The 15851-nt window shown below is 53.2% G+C and overlaps 1 protein-coding gene across 5 annotated transcripts; it reads right to left on the reverse strand.

Moving 5' to 3' along the window:
• Positions 1–1913: 1913 nt before the first annotated feature.
• PNPLA3 (patatin like phospholipase domain containing 3) lies at positions 1914–14168 on the reverse strand. Of its 5 annotated transcripts, none has more exons than XM_038756476.1 (9): positions 13825–14168; positions 10877–11109; positions 9355–9486; positions 8806–9015; positions 8648–8708; positions 7895–8092; positions 7058–7190; positions 5045–5125; positions 1914–2474 (listed from the first exon to the last, which is right to left on the reverse strand). In XM_038756476.1, exons 1-9 carry the CDS (start codon positions 14009–14011, stop codon positions 2450–2452), a joined length of 1260 nt encoding a protein of 419 aa, XP_038612404.1. In that variant the 5' UTR covers positions 14012–14168; the 3' UTR covers positions 1914–2449. The 5 variants fall into 5 exon arrangements, with proteins under 5 accessions (XP_038612404.1, XP_038612401.1, XP_038612403.1 ...); XM_038756473.1 differs by lacking the exon at positions 1914–2474 and adding an exon at positions 3783–4146 and having other exon boundaries at positions 13825–14167; XM_038756475.1 differs by lacking the exon at positions 1914–2474 and adding an exon at positions 3783–4146 and having other exon boundaries at positions 9355–9420; positions 13825–14164.
• Positions 14169–15851: the final 1683 nt, after the last annotated feature.

The raw sequence follows: 15851 nt of genomic DNA on the forward strand, positions 1-15851 counted from the left end.
CCTCATCTGTAAAATGGGGATTAAAATTGTGAGCCCCCCCGGGAAAACCTGATCACCTTGTAACCTCCCCAGCGCTTAGAACAGTGCTTTGCACATAGTAAGCGCTTAACAAATAACATTATTATTATTATTATTATTATTATTGGGGGAGGTGCGCCTTTGGTAAGGTTTTGAAGGGGGGGGAGAGTACTTGTCTGGCGGATGTGAGCGGGAAGGGCGTGCCAGGCCAGAGATACGAAGTGGACCAGGGGTCGGCAGTGAGACAGGTGAGATGAAAACCCACTGAGAAGGTTAGCAGCACCAGAGGAGCGTAGGGTGCGGGCTGGGCTGGAGGAGAGAAAGGAGGTGAGGTAGGAGGGGCCAAAGTGATAGAGAGTTATGAAGCCAGTGGTAGGGTGACAGGACTGGTGCCCGAGGTTCCAGCTGTGGGGGTGATAGGACTAGTGCCCCCTGGTTCTAGCTGCGAGGGCGATGGGGACAGTGCCCCGGGGTCCCGGCTGTGGGGGTTGATGGGGCTGGTGCTCCCAGGTTCCAGCTGCGGCGGTGAATCCATCACAGCCGACTGGACTGGACTGCCAGTATTGCTCACTGGGCCTGGGAATCTAAATGTCCAAGGGCTGGGCAGGACCAAATAGGGTGTTTTTGACCCATTGGCTCTTCCCAGTAAAAGACAAAAGAGCCACAATATGCTGATAGCCCAGAGAGTCTGTCCATTTGTCTGGCCCTTTGTCTGATGTCACCTTGTTCCTTACTCACCGCCCAACCTCCATTCCATGGCACTTATGCCCATATCTTAAATACGTTATTGCTTGCTCCTATCTATAAGTTACTTAACTGCTTCATGCCTCAGTTTTCTTATCTCTAAAATGGGTATTCGAAGTCTGTTCTCCCTCCCCTCAGACTGCAATTATGTTGTATCTACCTCAGCACTTAGGACAGTGCTTGATACCTAGTAAGCCCTTTAACAAATACCACAATTGTTCATTCATTCCTTTATTCATTCAATTGTATTTATTGAGCCCTTACTGTGTGCAGAGCACTGTACTGAGCGCTTGGGAGAATACACTACAACAGACACATCCCCTGCTCACAACGAGCTTAAAGTCTAGAACTGGCACATAGTAAGCACTTAAAAAATAATGATAATAATAATAATGGCATTTGTTAAGTGCTTGCTATGTGCAAAGCACTGTTCTAAGCGCTGGGGAGGATACAAGGTGATCATATTGTCCCACATGGGGCTCACAGTCTTAATCCTCATTTTACAGATGAGGTAACTGAGGTACAGAGAAGTTAAGTGACTTGCCCAAATTCACACAGCTGACAATTGGTGGAGCAGGAATTTGAACCCATGACCTCTGACTCCAAAGCCCGTGCTCTTTCCACTGAGCCACACTGCTTCCCATGCAAGATCTCTCCTCTCAAGAAGTTTACAGTCTACTGTGGGCAAAGCACTATATTAAGCACTTAGGAAAGTACAGCCCCTCAGCACTTACGTCCTTAACTGTAATTTATTTATTTAAATTAATGTCTGTCTATATTCTAGACTCTAGACACTAAGCTCACTGTGGACAGGAAATGTGTCTGTTTATTGTTATATCATACTCTCCCGAGCGCTTAGTGCTCTGCATAGAGCAGGCACTCAATAAATACGATGGAATGAATGAATGAATACAGTATAATAATAATAATGGCATTTATTAAGCACTTACTATGTGCAAAGCACTGTTCTAAGCGCTGGGGAGGTTACAAGGTGATCAGGTTGTCTCGTGGGGGTCTCACAGTCTTAATCCCCATTTTATAGATGAGGTAACTAAGTCCTGGAGAAGTTAAGTGACTTGCCCAAAGTCACACAACTGACAAGTGGCCGAGCAGGGATGTGAATCCATGACCTCTGACTCCAAAGCCCGGTCTCTTTCCACTGAGCCTCACTGCTTCTCTATAACGACAAATAGACACATTCCCTTCCCACAAGGAGTTTACAGAGATGGGCTACTGCACCGGCTACCCTCAGCACAGATGGCCGGGCAGGGCTGGGGCAGAGAGCGTCCAAACAACTCAGGCCACATTGTCCGACCTGCTCATTCGTTCTGCGGGGGTCAGCTGTCTCAGGCCCAGGGGGGCGCGGTTTCTTGGGCAATCAGGCCTCCGGGTTGCCAGGCCACAGGTAAACAAACTCTTCCCTGCTTGGATACCAACCAGCCAATCAATAGAATCTATTGGCATCTAGTTCATGCAGAGCACTGTATCGGGTGCCTTCTGTGTACAGAGTATTGTACGGAGTGCCTGCTGTGTGCAGAGTGCAGTACTGGTAATTCTTCATTGTCTGAAGATGAAATTCACGCCCACGTTTGGCCAGTTTCCAGGACTGGTATCAAGGATGAGTGTGGAGATTGGAGCCCCAGCCACAGGATTCCAGCGGCGCTTCTGGGATTGCCCGACCAGGCGATTATGTTAGCGGGGACTGGGGGAACCTGGGGTCATAAGGGAGCCCTTTTACTCTGGAGGCACTGTCCGTCCGGCTATGGTGAGGGCGCCCAGCCAGGCCAGGTCAGGATGCGGCCCATCCGGGGCGGGGGTCAGATGCTTCCCTGGGCAGCCCAAGCAGAGTGGATGGGGCACAAGGGGCGTCACTGGAGACAACGTCCTCCCTGCCCCCAGATCTGGGGGCAGGCAGGGCCAGTAGGCAAGAAGTGATGGGCAGAATGACCCTGTGGTCAAAAGTCCATTTTCAGTGAGCCAGCGAGGGCAGTTGGTGGGGGTGGGGAGGAAGGGGGGTCCAGGGTCCTTGTACTCTTTCCTCGGATCCATCCTGCTCGGGGCAGGGTAGGAGTGCAAGGAGGGAGTCAGCCGGTGGGCAAGTGGGGAGGGTCTGGGTCGCCCCCTTCCCGGGCCCCTCCGGGCTGAGGGAGGGACGGGAGGCTCCGCCAGGAGGGAGCCGCGCGAGCAGCAGCGCCGCCTGGTGGCGGGAGAGAGGCCCTCACCCCCGAGGCCCGCAGAAGCGGGATAACAATAATAATAATAATGGTATCTGTTAAGCGCTTACTATGTGCCAGGCACTGTACTAAGCGCTGGAGTGGATACAAGCAAATCGGGTGGGGTACGGCCCCTATCCCACATAGCGCTCACAGTCTCAATCCCTATTTTTGGAGAAGCAGCGTGGCTCAGCAGAAAGAGCACGGGCTTGGAAGCCAGAGGTCGTGGGTTCTAATCCCACCGACTCCGCCGCTTGTCAGGTGTGTGACTTTGGACAAGTCACTTCAATTCTCTGTGCCTCAGTAACCTCATCTGTAAAATGGAGATCAAGACTGACTGTGAGCCCCACGTGGGACAACCTGATTGCCTTGTATCTACCCCAGCGCTTAGAACATAATAATAATAATGATGATGATGGCATTTATCAAGCGCTTACTATGTGCAAAGCACTGTTCTAAGCGCTGGGGAGTTTACAAAGTGATAAGGTGGCCCCATGGGGGGCTCACAGTCTCAATCCCCATTTTACAGATGAGGTAACTGAGGCCCAGAGAAGTTAAGTGACTTGCCCAAAGTCACACAGCTGACAATTAGCAGTGCCGGGATTTGAATCCTTGATCTATGACTCCAAAGCCCGCGCTCTTTCCATTGAGCCACGCTGCTTCTCCTACAACAGTGCCTGGTACATAGAACGCGCTTAACAAACACCATAATTATTGTTATTATTATTTTTCAGATGAGATTACTGAGGCACAGAGAAGTGAACTGGCTTGCCCAAGGTCACTCAGAAGACAAATGGCGGAGCCGGCCTTAGAACCCATGTCCTCTGACTCCTGAGCCCCTGCTCTTTTCCTAAGCCAAGCTGCTTCTCCGAAAAAGAAAGCCCGGAGCCGCAACTGATCTGAAGACCCAGTGGCCTGTGGCAGGTTACACTAGCAGGTGGCGACTCGATAGTTGCCAGATGGGGGGAATCCACAAGTTCTGAACTGCGATTAACGAGTCATTAAGGCGACTGTTTGGCGGGAATGGGCGAGGAGGACTATCAAGTCTTTGGTTGTTGATGGCTGACTGTTGACACCTCGCTATCTCCTCCGTGAGTCGCCGTCCTGCTTATTTGGCGGGGGTCCGGGTGCCGGTGTGCAGAGGGATGGGGCGATTGCTGATTCCTTCCTCCTGCAGACCCCAGCCCTCAGTGCACGGATGGTGAAAGGGGAGAAATGGGGGCGCCGGGGTCCCCGCCCCCCAGGTGCAGTTCTAGGCCCTGGCTGCGGGGGAGGTGGGAGGGATCCAGGGTCTCTTCCTCCTGTGCAGTCCAGGGACCCTGATGAGCGAGGCTGGGGGCGCGACCACCCTCCCCTTTGCTCAGTCCTCAGGCACCCACGTGCAGTGGGCGACCCTTCTCTCAGGGGCGATCCTAGCCCTCCGGGAGGCTCAGCATCCTTTCCTTCCTCCGCGATCCCCTTAGCCCCTTCCTTCCTCTCCCCCTCGTCCCCCTCTCCATCCCCCCATTTTACCTCTTTCCCTTCCCCACAGCACCTGTATATATGTATATATGTTTGTACATTTTTTTTACTCTATTTATTTATTTATTTTTTTATTTGTACATATCTATTCTATTTATTTTATTTTGTTAGTATGTTTGGTTTTGTTCTCTGTCTCCCCCTTTTAGACTGTGAGCCCACTGTTGGGTAGGGACTGTCTCTATATGTTGCCAATTTGTACTTCCCAAGCGCTTAGTACAGTGCTCTGCACATAGTAAGCGCTCAATAAATACGATTGATGATGATGATGATGATCCCAGGTCCCCCGCTGTGAAGGGAGGGTGGCGCAGATCCTCCCCCTTGCCCCGGTTTTTTGGGCCCCAATTTGGCCCCAGCTCCTGTCCCAATTTCCCCTTGGGATGGCTTCGACTTCTGCGGCGAGCCCCCCAACCCCCACCCCAAGTGGCTAGGTAGGACTCTACACTCCGCTGGTGGCGGTCAACGTCGGACAGGGGAGGACTGGGAGAAGAGGCTGGGGTCTCTGGCTGAGAGAAGCTGTGGGGCTGGAGACCCCCGGGCCAGTGGCTCACCTGGCTGTGCGGACAACGCCAAAGATCAGCTGCAGCAACCAGCAGATATCATCGCCAATATCAGGAATCCACTCAATCAGCCTGTGGGGAGGGATGATAATAATAATAGATAATGTAGAATACTGTAGAAGCAGCGTGGCTTAGTGGATAGAGCACGAGCCTGGGAGTCAGAAGGACCTGGGTTCTAATCTCAGCTCTGCCACTTGTCTGCTGTGTGACTTTGGGCAAGCCATTTAACTTCCCTGAGTCTCAGTTACCTCATCTGTAAAATGGGGATTAAAAGTGTGAGCACCATGTGGGACAGGGACTGTGCTCAACCTGATTAACTTGTATGTACCCCGGCTCTTAGAACAGTGGTTGGCACAGAGTAAGTGCTTAACTTGTATCTACTCTTGCACTTACTACGGTGCATGGCATAGTAAGAGATTAACAAATACCATAATTATTAATATGTACCATTATTATTATTAATATCGGCATTAATTACTCATAACCTGGCACTAGGGTGGATACTAGATTACCAGGCTGGACACAGTCCTCTGGTCTACAAGGGGCTCCAAGTCTAAGAGGAAGGAGAGCCGGGGTCTTATCCCCATTTTACGGAGGAGAAGATTGAGGCTCGGACAAGTTCAGCGACTGGCCTGAGGTCACACAGCAGGCCAGGGCCGAGATGGGACTCGAACCCCGTTGTCCCAACTCGCAGCTCCATATTCTGTCCAGCACCAGGCCCCACGGGCCAGTGGGGTAAAAACGTAGCCCGGGGAAGAGTCAGCAGAGAGTGCGAAGTGGTTTGCCTGGCCCTCGGGAAGGAAGCTCCCCCATTGAAAGAGCCTGGCCCTTGTGCCACCCCCACGCCGGCTTCCGTGTGCCACCCCCGTGGGAGCTCAGCCAGGGTTATTTATGAATTTATATTGGTGTCCGTCTCCCCCTTTAGGCCGTAGGCTCGTTGTGGGCAAGGGATGCATCTGTTTATTGTTGTATTGTACTCACCCTAGTGCTTAGTACAGAACTCTGCACAGAGTAAACGCTCAATAAATACATACGATTGAATGAATGCGATCCCACTAGACGCTCAGCTCATTGAGGGCAAGGGCCTGCCCACTCTATTGTTTGGTACTGTCCCAGGCACTTAATACAGCACTCTGCACGGATTGATTGAATCTGCAAGGCTGTGGACGGGCCCCCTCACTGAACTCTGGCCCGCCAGGACAGGCCTAAGAGAAGGTGACTCACCTGAGAATTTCACCAGTGTTCCGGTGGTCCTAGCCTTACACCCTTCAGAAGGCTGGGGGAGGAAGTCACTAAATCTTCCTTTGCCGCGCTTCCAGTTAAAGAGGAACCCAATGCCCTGTCTGTTTATTCTTCTACTGTCCTCACCTAAGCCCTTAGTACAGTGCTCGGCAAACAGTAAGTGCTCAATAAATACGATTGAATGAATGAATGAATGAATGAATGAATGAATGCCCTAGTGGGCTAGATCTGGGGCTGCTTGGGGGCAGGAGGGTGGACTTTATGTCCCATCTCCGGGCACCCAGGGTGTAATAATTATAATAATAATAATAAAATTAGTTGTGGTATTTGTTAAGCACTTACTATGTTCCAGGCACTGTACTAAGAACCGGGGTGAATACAAGCAAATCGAGTTGGGCACAATCCCTGTCCTACGTGGGGCTCAAAATCTCAATCCCCATTTGACCGATGAGGTAACTGAGGCTCAGAGAAGTGAAACGACTTGCCCAACGTCAGAGCTAGGATTAGAACCCACGACCTTCTGATTCCCAGGCCCCTGCTCTATCCACCACACCATGCGGCTTCCCCCGCAACCTTTGAGGGCTGGCTAGAGGGCCCCCTGTTTCCCCACTCGGCCTTAAAGCTGAATGAGACAGGGATCCCCTTCGCCTTTCCCCCTCCCCAATGCCATCCCTGAGTTCCTCTCTGGCTTTCACCGGAGAGAGAGGTGGCAGCCGTGGGGAGTCCAGCCGGCCAGCCTCTCTCCGGGCTCCATCTCCCTACCGTTGTAGGACCATGAACGCAGACTCCACCAGCAGCGTACAGGGGAGGGTCACGAGGGACAGGACTCGGACTGGCAGGAGGCTGGACATCTGGACCCAGAAACCACTCCTCTCCCAGATGGCTGTGTTCAAGGCTGAAAGCAAAGATTTCTTTTTTTTTCTTTTTATGGTATTTGTTAAGCACTTACTATGTGCCAGGCACTAAGCAATGGGGTAAATATAAGCTAATCAGGTTGGACACAGTCCATGGCTCTCACGGGGCTCACAGTCTCAAACCCCATTTTACAGATGAGGTAACTCAGGCCCAAAGAAGCCAAGTGACTTTCTCAACTCTCTCCTCTCCCCACAACATTTAGGTATATATGTAGATATTTATTTATATAGTATGTATTTATACTGATGCCTGTTTACTTGTTTTAATGTCTGTCTCCCCCCTTCCAGACTGTAAGCCCGTTGTGGGCAGGGATCGTCTCTCTTTATTGCTGTATTTGTATTTTCCAAGCGCTTACTCCAGTGCTCTACACACAGCAAGCGCTCAGTAAATACGATTGAATGAATTACTGAAAAGGTCATAGAGTATAACAGAGCCAGAACCGGGATTCAATCCCAGGCCCTTCTGACTCCCAGGACATTGGTCAATCCACTAGGCCATGCTGCTCATTTCCATTAGCTTAAATAAGGTGGAGGTGATGGTGGACAGGTGAGGAGGGAGGAAGGAGTGGGGACCAGGGGAGAGCGTCCGGGTCTGGAGGTCAAGAAACTGGCTTAGGTTCTGACCTCCCCTCCACCCACCGGCCCCTGGCATCAGCGTGGAGGGATGCCAAGCGTTCCTGGATACCTTTGGACAGGGTGGGAGACAGGATGCCCAAGATCCTCTCATCCCAGGGCATGACAGTCTGGCACAGGAGGGCATGTAAATTGTCGACCTCTTGCAGAGAAGGCTCCGGACGGCCTTTCAGTCCTAGCCCCACGGCCGGCAGTTCCGAGCTGAGGAGGGGCGGAAGGCCCGGGTCTGGGGCCGGAGGCTTCAGGAGGCCTGGAATGGGCAGGAGGAGTGGACAAAGTGACGAGAGAGAGTAACCGGTTCTGAGCCCCCAAATCTCCCTTCCCCCACAGCTGTGTGTGGACCTTGTCCTCTAGACTGTAAGCTCGTTTTGGGCAGGGAATGTGTCTGCTTATTGTTGTATTGTAATCTCCCAAGCGCTTAGTACAGTGTTCTGCACACAATAAGCGTTCAAGAAATACAGTTGAATGAATGGGTGAAGGCTCCAAGGCGGCGATGCCATGACTGCACCTGTGCCGCTGGCCAAGTCACACGTGGCTTAGTGGAAAGAGCACCTCGAGAGTCAGAGGTCGTGGGTTCTAAACCCGACTCAGCCATTTGTCAGCTGTGTAACTTTGGACAAGTCACTTAACTTCTCTGGGCCTCAGTTACCTCATCTGTAAAATGTAAATTGAGACCGTGAGCCCCACGTGGGACAACCTGTTTACCTTGTATCTACCCCCAGCGCTTAGAACAGTGCTCGGTACGCAGTAAGCGCTTAACAAATACCATCATCATCAAAACATCCACCGTCCAGCGCCCTCGTACCAGCGATCTCCAGGAATCGGAAGGTATCCAGGTACCCGCGGTGGCAAAGCTCGCCGAGCTCCTGCAGACACACAACGACGCCTTCGGCCTTTCCCAATCCGACCCCAACCTGGACACTCCCCTCCCCCCCTCCCCGACGACCCCTTCAGCGCCCTCACCTTCTGATCCGGCGGGAAGAGCGTTCTGGTGAAGAGGTAAACATTTCCCAAGGAGAGGTGGTAGTTGAGGTGGGTAATGTCCACGTAGAAGAAGTTTGTGGACTGGATTTTGGGGCAGATGTCGGTTTCCCCAAAGAATGGGGAGACCGTGACAGTTGTCCCCACGTCCAGGATGGGCATGTTGTTGCTCAAGCCCCCGTCCACGTAGTGCTGCCGGCCGCACGCCGGGTTGGGGGGGAGGGAGGTAAAGAGGAGAGGTTGCCAGGCAACTGCCATCATCCCCGTCCATCCCACCGATGCCAGATGCCACCTGGGCGGGCAGATCTATGAGGCTGATGGAACCCGGCGGTAGCAGCGACAGAGATAGCAGTGGAGGCGGCAGCAGAGACAGAGCAATGGGGGCAACCGGTGGACAGTGATAGTTATAGTAAATACCTAAACCCGTTAGGGCCCCGGAACTTTGTCGGAAGCAGAGCATTCACCCAGGCCAGTGGAGCCGGCAGGAGAGCATTAGTCTCCGTCCCCCGGCCCCATTGGAAACTAACTCACCTCGCCTTGGAAGGAAGGAGGAATCAGGCCGCAGTAAATTGGGATGAAGGTGGAGCAGAGGAGCGCCTGGGGAAGGGGAGGGCAGAGGAACGTGGCGGGTTGAGTTCTATCCCTGCCCTGAAGCGGGGGCTGCTGTCAGAGAGACCATTCGGAGATTCTATGGTCAGAATCCTGCCCAGCAGGACCGGACTATCACTCTGAGAACCAGGAGGCCCCAGGAGGACAAATGAGGGTGGGACGTGTTTGGGTCCAAACTGTTGGCCAGCTGGCCCCCTCCCGACATTCGGTAGCACAGTAGTCTTTTGGGCTTCGGATGTCCATACTGGCTCTCTCTCTCTCTTTCTCTCTCTCATCGTATAGACAAATATTTCTGGTGACCGCTAAAGTGGCAAATGGTATTGTGCCTATCAGTCTCCCCTACCTTGGAGTGGAAGCTCCCCGAGGACAGGGGAAGTGGCACTTGGCATTTCTGTACTTTCTAAGCTGCAGGCCTAGAGCGGTGCTGGGACAGTTTCCTGCTGGCTCCTCACGGAGCGCCCCTTTCCGACCACTGGTCCCAGAGTTACAGTTGCTGCCCATCCCCATCTCCACCACCCATATATCTCAGGATAGCTCCCTGCACGCAGCCCTGGCTCCCTGCCCATCTCCTCCTGCCCCCTGCGGCCCAGAGCCTCGCTGCCCTCCTGCCTGCCCAAACACTCTCCTCTCTTCCCTCGGAATCGCCAGCCGGAAGCTCGCTTCCCTCAACTCCCCACAGCAGTTCTCCAAGCCCTCTGAAAGCTCTTGGGCACTCGGTCCCCCTCGACTCCCCAGAGCTGCCCCTCTGGGGGTGGGGGGGGCGGGAGGAAGGAGGTGCGCACAAGCATGACGGCACATTTTCGGGCTAAGCTGTGGTCTTGGGAGTCGAAGAGATTGGAAACTCCTTGAGGGCACGGGTCAAGTTCATTTAGTCACGCAAGACCTTTGTCCGGCTGTGCGCTCTGCATTCTGGAAGCTTTCAGTAGCAGTGGTTTTCTCTCCATCACTCAACGACTCCAGGCTCAGAGCCTCGCATTCATTCAGGATCGTGAACCGAGGGAAACTGATGAAACACAACAGGTGTTCTAGCACGCCAGCCTGACCCCATTTGTCAGGTGGGAGGAGTGAGCATATACTGTGTGAACATCCAAGGTAAGAACACCTAAGGTATGATGATGCTTAAACCATCTAAGTTATGTGCATGCACAGCCTAAGGATGTGCAGTCTGAGCAGGAGCCAGCCAGTCCAGCCCTACTAGCTACACAGGGTCATCACTCATATTAAACTCGTGCCAGTAAATTGTAAGCCCTTTAAGGGTAGGGATCATGTCTACTAGCTCTATTGTACAATGCTCTGCACACACTAGACTGGAAGCTCCTTGAGGGCAGAGATTATGTCTACCGACTACTCTTCTCCCTCAAGTGCTCGGTACGGTGCTCTGCAGATAGAAGGTGCTCTCTATATAGGATTGATTGATCCGTCAAACCCTTTCCCAACGACTCACGTCGATGACATCTTGTTTGGAGTGGAACTGGGACACCAGGACGTTCTTCCAGTCGGGCACGCGGGTGAGGGAGACGCACAGCTTGCCCGACACCAGCTGGTGGACGTTGGCAGGGAGGTGTTGGCCCAATTTCTTTTTGAGGAACCGGTAGGGGTTGAAGGATGGGTGGAGCACCCCGATGTTTCGCCTCCGGGCGCTTCGGACCAAATCCATGAAGATCTCACAGAGAAGTTCTGGAAAAGAGGGCCTGAGTCTTTTCCCTGTAAGGACACTTCCGAGGGGTCCCGATTTCCTGGAGAAAAAAATGGCCATTTCCAGGTGTTCTTTGCAGTCCCTAGAAGGATCCTGCCTAGACCCCCTTAGCCACTTTACCCTAATAATAATGGCATTTTAAGCTCCTTCTCCGTGTCAAGCACCGTACTAGGTCCTGGGCTTGATACAGGACAGAGCAGATACAGTCCCTGTCTCACACGGGATTCTCAGTCGAAGGGGGAGGGGGAACAGACGAAGAATTGAGGCCCAGAGAAGTTGTGACACCTCACAGAGTCACTCATCCCTTCCTCCTCACACTTTCTTGAAGCTTGCGTTTACTGGGACGGTGTTCCAACTCCATCAACTCTGCTGAGTCTTCTTTCCTCTTCTCCCCACCCCTGCCTCACCAAGAAGCACTGAGCCCAGCAACTGATCGGGAATGAAATGAAACCGCTAGGTTGTTTGTGGTGAGTGGGCACTGGGGTGCAGCCCTCTGTCCGCTCTCCACCCACCACCGAGTGGGTCCTACCCCGCAGTGGCTCATCTTCCCGCCTCCCAAGGACCAGCCCGGCCTGTGTCCTCTGAACTAATAATAATTATGAATTTTGTTAAGCGCTTACTATGTGCCAAGCACTGTTCTAACCTCTAGGGTGGATACAAGGTGATCAGGTTGTCCCTCGTGGGGCTCACAGTCTTCATCCTCATTTTACAGATGAGGTAACTGAGGAACGCAGAAGTGAAATGACTTACCTGAGGTCACATTGCAGACAAGTGGCAAATCCGGGATTAGAACCCACGTCCTCTGACTCCCAAGCCCGTGCTCTTGCCAGTAGGCAAGGCTGGACTCCTTAGGGGGAGGCTGGAGGACCCAACGGCTTCAAGCACCAGGGCCACTTCGGGGCCACAGCGGGGAAAAGAGCGGGGGTGAAGAGGAAATGGGTTAGAGTCCCAACCCAGGGTGCTCTATGCCATATCCAACTTTCTGGCCACCAGCGGCAGCGGCCTGAATCGTCAAGTTTTGCAAGTATCCTGTAAGAATCCCCATTCCTCACTGCTGACCCAGCAAAGGCCTGGGTTCTAATCCCGACTCCGCCTCATATCTACTTTGTGACCTTGGGCAAGTCACTTCACTTCTCTGCATCTCAGTTACTTCATCTGTAAAATGGAAGTAAGAGTGTGAGCCCCATGTTGGGCAGGGACTGTACCCAACCTGACTAACTTGTCTCTACCCCAGTGCCTAGAACAGTGGTTGGCATATGGTAAGCGCTTAACAAATACCATAATTATGATTATTAAGAAACCTGGCAAAATCCCACCAGCAGAGGGAGGAAGGGCCGCCTAGTGGGTGGAGCTCAGGGCTGGGAGCCAGGGGCTCCTGCTTCTAATCCCAGCTTTTACCCCGGCCTGCTGTGAGACCTTGGGCAAGTCACTGAACCTTTCTGGGCCTCCGTTTCCTCACCTGCAAAATGGGGTTAATAATTCCTGCCTGTCCCTACCTCACATAATAATGAAATATAGACGCACTTTGGAAAATAAAAAGGCTATAAAATTCGAGATGCATTTCTCCACCACCCCTGCCCCAGATTTCTGAGATGGAAAGCCAAGACGAGATACCAAAGGATGAGGTGCCGTATCGAAGCCCACGCCCCGGAATGGGCCGTAACCACGTCCAAACCCCTCCCCGAGCCCCCAGGCTCCGAAGACAGAAGGTCGGAAGGTCAGGGGCAGATATCGTAAATTACTGGGGGACTATGGCGGCTGACAAATTTGTGGGAAAGCCCATGTACATGGGTCGGTCGGTTTGTATGCAGAGATGCAGCGTGGCTCAGTGGAAAGATCATGGGCTTGGGAGTCAGAGGTCACGGGTTCTCATCCCGACTCCGCCACTAATCGGCTAGGTGACTTTGGGCAAGTCACTTAACTTCTCTGTGCCTCAGTTACCTCATCTGTAAAATGGGGATTAAGATTGTGAGCCCCACGTGGGACAATCTTGTATCACCTTGTATCCCCCCATCGCTTAGAACAGTGCTCTGCACATAGTAAGCGCTTAACAAATACCATTATTATTATTATCATTATTATTATTATTTGTATGGCCAGGAGCCCGGAGGTGGCAGGGAGAAGAAAGAGCCCTTGGACCGTCGACTCTGCTTTGGATTTTCCAAAATGCTTCCTTACCGGCCCCTCCTGCCCCCACTCGGACCCCGAATCCCTTCTCCCTACCTGCCGCCGGAGAACCGCCCAAGCCGCCCCCCTGACGCCCCTGGACGCTGCCTCGAGGGCGGGTCCCAGAAACGGGGGCTCTCCCTTCCCTGGCTTGGCTAAAAGGAACCCCGTTAAGTCCCACTTCGGGCTGGGTCGGGGGTTACAGGACCTCAAGAAAACTCTCCGGCCCCCGCCCGCCCCCAAGAGTTGGTGTGATAGGAGTTAGGATGAAGTGGGTTAGGAACGGGAGGCATCGAGGGGCTGGGCCAGGGTCCGGAAGGGGCGGATGGGAAGACAGACAGATCGAAACACGACCCCAGGGCCCGGGGGAGGGTCCTGGAGGATCTGGGCCGGGAGAAGGAGGCAAGTGGTGGAAGGTCCTAGGGGGAGGCATGATGGGGGTGGGCTGGAAGGCAGGCAGGAGGAGACCGGCACCCAGGGGTCAGGGGTGGTGCTGGAGGATTGGGGGCCGGGCAGGTGGAGACACGCACCCAGGGGTATCTGGCTGAGGTGGACTGCGCAGCAGAGCGCCCCGGAGGAGGATCCGCAGAATTTTCGGGCGCCGAGCAGCAGGTGCGGGGCGCGCTCATTCAAGCAGGTGAGGACCCCGATGTAGTAAAAGCTCAGGAAGCCGCAGCCGACGAAGGAGAAGTGCCAGACGCGCTCCCGGTCGAGCATGGCGGTAGGTCGGGAGGGGAGCCCCTCGGACCAGCAGACTCCCCCGGCCCGTCCGCTCCAGCTCCCGCCCGCAGCTCCGGCTTCCAAACCTCCTCCTCCAGGGAGCCCCCGGACGTCACCACCGCCGAGCCAATCGGCGGCCCCCCCGCCTCCCAACTGCCGGAGCTCATTCGTTCCCTCCGTCGTATTTATTGAGCGCTTGCGGTATGCAGAGCACCGTACGAAGCGCTTGCGAAAGTACAGTGCAGCAATAATGACAGAAAATCCCTGCCCACCACTAGCTCACGGTCTAGAGGGGGCGGAGACTGACATCGATACAAGTAAACAGGCCTTAATGTAAATAAATAAAAGGACAGATATAAACAAAAGTGCTGTGGGGCGGGGAGAGCAAAGGGAGCGAGTCAGGGTGACGCGGGAAATGAGTGGGAAATGAGGAAAAGGGAGGCTTAGTCTGGGAAGGCCTCTTGGAGAAGCAGCGTGGCTCAGTAGAAAGAGCACGGGCTTTGAAGTCAGAGGTCATGGGTTCGAATCCCGCCTCTGCCAACTGTCAGCTGTGTGACTTTGGGCAAGTCATTTAACTACTCTGTGCCTCAGTTACCTCATCTGTAAAATGGGGATTAAAACTGTGAGCCCCCCTGGGACAACCTGATCACCTTGTAACCTGCCCAGCACTTAGAACAGTGCTTAGCACATAGTAAGCGCTTAACAAATGTTATTATTATTATTATTATTATTAGAGGAGATGCACCTTCAGTAAGGCTTTGAAGGAGGGGAGAGTAATTGTCTGGCAGATGTGAGCGGGAAGGGCGTGCCAGGCCAGAGATACAAAGTGGGCCAGGGGTCGGCAGTGAGACAGGTGGGACAGGTGAGATGAAGGCCCAGTGAGAAGGTTAGCGGCACCAAAGGAGCTCAGGATGGGGGCTGGGCTGGAGAAGGATAGAAGGGAGGTGAGGTAGGAGGGGGCAAAGTGATGGAGAGTTACCTCATCTGTAAAATGGGGATTAAGACTGTGAGCCTCATGTGGGACAACCTGATCACTTTGTAACCTCCCCAGCGCTTAGAACAGTGCTTTGCGCCTAGTAAGCACTTAATAAATGCCATTATTATTATTATTATTATTATTATTATTATTATTATTATTATTAGACTGTGAGCCCCACGTGGGACTCATGGGCAGGGACTATGTCCAACCTGATCATCCTGTGTCTACCCCAGGGCTTAGTATAGTGCTTGGCACAGAATAAGGGCTTAACAAAAATCATAATTTATTAACATTATTATGATTATTATTATTATTCACTGACAGATTGGTTGCTTAATGTGTAGACAGACTGGTTGCCTGGAGGAGTTGCTCAATGCCTTGAGCAGGGCAGGCCTCACTGGAGAACTCTTGTTCTGGCGGGCTTTGGGTGTGGGCAGCGGGAGGTATGACCTTGCCCGGAGGCAGGGGCTGTCTAGCTCGCCGGCTTGTTAGCCGGGCCTCTCTCCGGGCTCGGTAAGTCTCCGCGGGGCCTTGGGAAGAGCCGGACCCCAGCACTGGTTACTAGGAGAAGACCAAGGTATTCGGCAGACTCTGCTGAGTATTAGTCAATCAGTGGTATTTATTGAGCGCTCACACTGTGCAGAGCACTGTAGTAAGGGCTTGGAAGAGTTCATCATCATCGACGCTGTTCTTTGAGCGCTTACTGTGTGCAGATAAGGGGCTCGCGGGGAAGATAAGGGGAAGCAGCGTGGCTCAGTGGAAAGAGCACGGACTTTGGAGTCAGAGGCTGCGGTTCAAATCCCGGCCCTGCCACTTGTCAGCTGTGTGACTTTGGGCAAGTCACTTCACTTCTCTGGG

This window comes from Tachyglossus aculeatus, chromosome 14 (genome assembly GCF_015852505.1).
Source record: "Tachyglossus aculeatus isolate mTacAcu1 chromosome 14, mTacAcu1.pri, whole genome shotgun sequence".
In the NCBI taxonomy this organism is placed as follows: domain Eukaryota; kingdom Metazoa; phylum Chordata; class Mammalia; order Monotremata; family Tachyglossidae; genus Tachyglossus; species Tachyglossus aculeatus.